General features: G+C 54.0%; 1 protein-coding gene across 1 annotated transcript; it reads left to right on the top strand.

The window, feature by feature from the left end:
- The first annotated feature begins 288 nt into the window (after window positions 1-288).
- LOC105702341 lies at window positions 289-651 on the top strand. The gene is made up of 2 exons (XM_012429840.1): window positions 289-440; window positions 564-651. The coding sequence occupies exons 1-2, from the start codon at window positions 289-291 to the stop codon at window positions 649-651; spliced, it is 240 nt and encodes a 79-aa protein (XP_012285263.1).
- The last annotated feature ends 5,140 nt before the right edge of the window (window positions 652-5,791 follow it).

The raw sequence follows: 5,791 nt of genomic DNA, 5'->3' as shown, positions 1-5,791 counted from the left end.
TTTTTTCCCCTTTTCGGATTTGACCGATTCGAGACCTGGTTTGTTAACTCATTGTGGCTGTACGGGTGTCCATTATGATATCGACATATTTTTAAAGAATTGGTGATTTTTTTCTAATGCCATAGTGGGTTTCGTGAAACGGTTCTACCGGAAAGACGTATGCTCCGAATGTGGGAACAAGTTCGTATCGTTCGCGGCAATTGTTACTTCTAGAGCCTCTGGAAGCGGGGAATTAACCTAGGAAATATTGATTTTCCTTAATATCTCCCGTAATTATCGAAAACCGAGATGTGTGATCCTCCGCCGCGGATGAGGGGCCTGCTGACCGTGCAGATTAAGCGGAACTTGATAACGGCCGCCATATTTGCCGCGACAAACGCATTGTTATTTCGGATATTTTACGTTAACCCTAAGCAGAAACGGATACGAGAATACTATCTGTAAGTGCATCCAAAATACCGTAGAAAAATTCTACAGTAATTTACATCAATCTATCGACTGCAAATTATTTTTGCTCGGAGTATAAATGCAATGAAAAAAAAAATGCGGATCTTTTACAACAGAAATTACGACCCAGACGTCAGCGAGGAATTAATGGCTCCGTATTTGCACACTACCTACTTGGACAAGGAGGACGAGGCGGAAGAATAGCGAAAGAGTAGCGGAATCGAGAATGGTCACTTTATAGTAACGTTGCAAAGGGTCGGACAAGATTGTTCCCTGAAACGGATCGAAATAACACCCTACGTTAACCGAAATAATTGACGTCAATGATGGATCCGCGGAGCGATTTTTGGCCCCGTGCCCGGCGGAGCTTTTACGCCGCGCGCTTTTTCAGGGCGGAGAGGGTGAGTGCGCGAGGATAGGAGTAGTCGGAAAAGTTCACCCTAAAAAGCTCATCCCTCTCGGCTCCGTCTCCCTGCGCCGCATTGGTTTGCACGATCGTAAAAGGTATCCATCACGGGTATCAAGCGTGGAGTACCGCGAAATTCGCGCAAGTATCGAGAGGCGATCGAGAGGGATATTTGGCAGGAGCCTGAATTTTTCGTCAGGTTCATCCACCGCCGCGGAAAAAGCACAATAGGGCTTTTTATCGGTCTTGCTCGCGATGGGATTGAGCCGGCGAGCGATATGACGATTTATGAGAGGCATCGGCCGGCGTTTCGCCATTTTTTTCGTCTCTGAGTCCCGTCGACGCGGCATGCCCAGTTTTCCAGTAATTCTCGGGAAGTGTCCACTCGAAAATCGTTAATCCCGGTCCACCGGTCTTTTTGAAGCCGACATCATCGCACACCTTCTTCGTCGCGATGGGATCACCCTCGTTCTCGATGCGACGATTTTCCCGGGAAATCGAGCGCGCGCGCCAAAGTCGTTGCGGATTTTTCAGCCTCGCTGCGTATTTATTCCGGGCGACGCGTTGACGAATTTCAATCCGCCGTCGAGAAGGCCCGGAATAACGAGTCTTGATCGGAAGTAAATTCGCCGAAGTTCCGGGAAACAACGGATTTCTGGGTCGATCCTCGCGTGGGATGATATTGCTCGGAAGGAAAATCGAGCGCGAGGAGCCGGCCCATTTTTTTCACACCTCGCGCTCCTCGAATATGGAAATCTCTCCGTTTCTTTTTATTCTCCTCCCCCTCGGCGCCCGCGGATATCGACCGGCGCCTCGAGGACCGGGAAGGAGAAACTGAACGCCATCGGCGAAACTTTATTCCCCACGACGGAGCGTGCCAAGCGCGCGAATTCGTCGAAACGGCCCGCGACGGACGGAGAAAATCCGCTGGAAAACCGAATCTTCGCCGATTCGCTCGCTTAGATCGGAAGGTGGAGGGAGCGATTGTCGCGAGATGTCATAATCTCAATAACGCCGAGTCCCTATCAGGATTTATTCGCTCCCTTTCGTGGTTCCTCCTCTCCTTTGCGCGAAGGTCTCCTCGAAGATCGTCGCTCTTGGAACCGGAAGAGCAAAGAGACGGGAGGAGAAAACGGAGCAGCCGCGCTCGAGCGAAACTTAATTTTCACGGCGGACAAGTTTTAATCAGGTTTGAGAAATTAGAAGAAAACCTCGCGCCCGTCGGAGGAGCTCCGTTTCCGGGGAAGTCGATAAGTGGGAGATGGGCAAGTTGGCACGCTCGCTAACTCCATACGTCTGCACTCTTCCTCCCTCTCTATTTCTCTCTCTGACCAATTGCAGGGCATTTTGCAACGTTCCGCCCACACTGATAGAAATGCCCATATAAATTTTTCGTGTAAAACTTAAGTGCGTAAAGTGAATGTAAATTTCTATGGATTTTTATCAGGGCGTTCTCGGTGAAATTGAGAAGGATTCTTAGGGCGCTGTCGCAGAGGGTGAACGGGCTGGAGGCTTGCTCCGACTTTCGAATTTTCTCCCTCTCGTCCGTTTAGCCAATGTACCGGGAAGGGAAGGGGGGGAATAAAGAGGAGAGAAAAGGGAAAACGATCGGCACGCTCGAATGGGGTCCTAGGAACGGGTCCGAGCTTCCAGTGCGGAGGAAATGGAGAGGGAACGAGAAAGATGGAGAGAATCGAACCTACGAAGGCTCCTTCGAGCCTGACCGGGCCAGGAAGTTCCCCAGGAAACTCCGCTCGGAGAAAAGTCCAGAGCTCGTTCCCGGGGCGCCTCGTGCACGGTATATCCTTGTCGGTCCTCGACTTCCGGTCACGTGACTCGGATCCCATGGAAACTCGTCAAGAACTGCCGACGAGCGACGGACTTTACGGTCGTTGCGCCGTGCGCCGCGCTCCCGGACTCGCTCTTCCTGGAGGTCCTGCAGCTCCGGGAACCGGGACCGCGACCGGGTCCTCCGGGCTCCGTCGAATTGGACGAGGGTCGCTGCCGGCCCCACGAGGCAGATAGACTTTGGCTCTAATGCGATCCTACCGGCAATTTTACGCTCCGAGCATCTCGAAAAGCCACGAAGAAAAAGGAGGAGCCTCCGCCTGTTCGCTCTCTCTCTCTCTCTTGCAAGGATTTCCGCACTGCCGGGACGGAGCTTTGAAGTACCCCGACGTGTCGCCTGCCGAGTAATCGCTAGTTTGCCTTGCAAGTGCCTCGATGTAAGGAAGGCGACTCGAATCGACCGGCTTACCGGATCAGCAAGTACCTTTCGTTTCCTTCCCTTTTTCCTCGAGACAAGGGTTAGCGCGGGAATTTATTCCTCAACCTAATATAAGTGCTGGGATTCGACCGGTGCACTAGAGGGATCGTTCGCTCGGGAAATCACGTGGCGGTGGAAACGCTCAGTAGAGGCGATTTAGGATGAGAAAATCAGAGATGCCGATCGTAGAGTAGCATTAATCGCGAGAGGGGTAATCGCGGCATTCGTTTTCCGAGGTCCCGGGACGGCTCCGGCCGGTGCAGCTGCAGCTGCACCGTGCACCGTAATTTAACGTCGGCGCAATTAGCCCGCGTATGAAAGCGGAGGATCGCGTAGTTGCGAGCCGGGCGCGAATAGGCGAGTCGACTCGTTAATGTTAAATTGCGCCCCGCCGCAAAGAGTCCGCCCGCCTTGGACGCGCGTTCGGGGCCCGACTTACCCCCGAAAACGCGGCAAATTAGCCCGGGTACCAAATGGCGGAATTGCATTTTTGAGCACCCTGCCATTTTCCTCCAGCCCCGTTGATTAAGCAGCCTAGTTAAGGCCGCAACGCCAGGTGCGCGTACCTAAAGCACAATGCGCGTATTACATTCGTCCCAATTATCTGGTTCGCGCTGCGTAAACACCGGCTCGCTGCGCATTTCCCGTGGATGCAGTTCTTCGTGTAAACCGAGGCACAAAAGAACCCAATTACAACAATTTCCCGAAATGCACAATGCACCCCGCCGCCGAGTAAATCCCTGACACCGTGCCTTTTACCGTTCGGCCCAGCCGAGCGAATTACCAACCGGCCTCGCTTTTCAATGGCTACGACCTTTGGGGTAACGCGGCTAATCGGCCCGAATTACGGGGGGTGCGATAAGTGCCCCCTTGTCCACCCCCTCGCCCAACCCCCTGACGAGTCGATCCCTCGTTAAGGGCGCTGCGTTTTGCGATATCGCGAATTTACGTTCCGCGATGCCCGATTTTCGGGAAAGCTTTCGAGTCGGTCCAATCTGTCCGCGATTTCCACTTGCGGTTTAACGACATTCGGTGACTACACGGTTCGGCCACGATACGGGGCTGCGGAGGAATTAAGGAATTACGCCGGTAAACTCGTTAGCCTGGCCGCGACCTGGCGAAAAAAGATTCCGATTAAAGCTTAATCCAATCCGACGTCGGTGTTTCTCGGGGCGGTTACTCTCGAATTCAGTTTCCCCCGGGGGTTGCACCCCCGGGCGACGAATGTCTCTTGACAAACGGCGCTGCGGTTCCGCACGAGACCGCGACTCGGCCGATGGTCCACTAATTACGCCACTTCACCTGGCTCTTCTCATATCCTCGTTGTTCCCGTTCTTTGACGATTAACCCTTACGTTATACTTAGCGTTACATTTTGTTACGCTTTTGTTGAATCCGACCTCGTCGGGGAAATCGTCGCATCGGTGAAGGGGGCAGCAGGTGAATCTTGGAATTCTCGACTTAAAAGTGCCGAGACAGAAGCCATCGGGAAAGTTGGCCTCCTTCGGGCGGTAAACATTTGCGCCCGTTCTTCGGTGCTCCAGGAGACGAAGTCGGAGACGAGGACTCGCGAATCCGCGGGGGAATTCTCGGAGAGTTCGGAATTCGTTTCCTGGAGGGCGCGATAAGTTGGAGGGACGCCTAAGAGGGTGGGAAATAAACGGGAGGAATTCCGGGGTAGGGGCGGATAGGGGGTGGCCGGGCTACGAGGGGAGGATTTCCGGGGAGATGCCGGACTTTTCCCTCTCGCATCGCGATCCGGGAATTCGTTATTTTAGCCGTTTCGCGAGGTGCGTGTTGGCCAAAAGGAAATCGCCCGCGCGCGCGTATCTTCCGCTTGATATATCTCCGAGTCGCTGCCCCGGCGATAATTCAGCGGGGCAATTTTTCACGGAGAGAGAAGGACCGCCGGGAGGAGGGAGATACCGCCCGTGATATATATATTCGATATAAGGCAGACGAGGACCGGGAGGGCGGACGCGCCGATCGAGCCCGCGAGACGTGGAATCTTATTAAGCGCCCCGTTAGAGAAGAGCCCCGGGACCGCTGCGGGAATTAAACGCCAGGATTCCGCTCGAGACCGGCCCTCGCGATGTGTGCGGACACGCCGGGACGTTAGCGTCCCGCCAGCGTCGCGTTAGCCACGCTCTCTCCGTCTTAATTATGGACCTCGGCTGCTGGAGATCGCGATTCGTCGGATTGGCCTCGCGACTCTCGCCGGCCCCGAGTCGTCCCTGTCCTTCTCGAGTCGGGGCTCGATTACCTCCGAGACGGCCTTACCTCGCTTACCTCGACGTCTCTCGAGATTCCTCGCGAGTCGGCTTCGACGCTAAATACCGTCTCGCGATGATCGCCCCGTGAACGCCATCTTCGGGGCCGATCGGACCCAGAGACGCGCCGTCAAGGATTAGGTCCGACCTTTCTCGAGCAATCGGTGTCAGGTGTCGGCTGAGAGACGCGGAACGAATGCGTTTTCTACGGCGATTTGGTAAAATTGATCGGGAAGCGGGGCGGGATGGCTGGGCTCTTCTGGGCAGGAGATCGAGCGGACATTCTTAGGGTCTGCACTGAGAAAAAAATTTCTTTGACTCTAATCAAAAAAATATTTCTTTGGTTCAATAAATTTCTTTCAAAGTCGTTCGCTTATTACGAAGGTTCTCTCGCTTTGTCGGA

Source organism: Orussus abietinus, unplaced genomic scaffold (genome assembly GCF_000612105.2).
Source record: "Orussus abietinus isolate OABI.00-Male unplaced genomic scaffold, Oabi_2.0 scaffold17, whole genome shotgun sequence".
NCBI classification, from domain to species: Eukaryota; Metazoa; Arthropoda; class Insecta; order Hymenoptera; family Orussidae; genus Orussus; species Orussus abietinus.
This window is presented reverse-complemented; position numbering and strand designations above follow the sequence as displayed.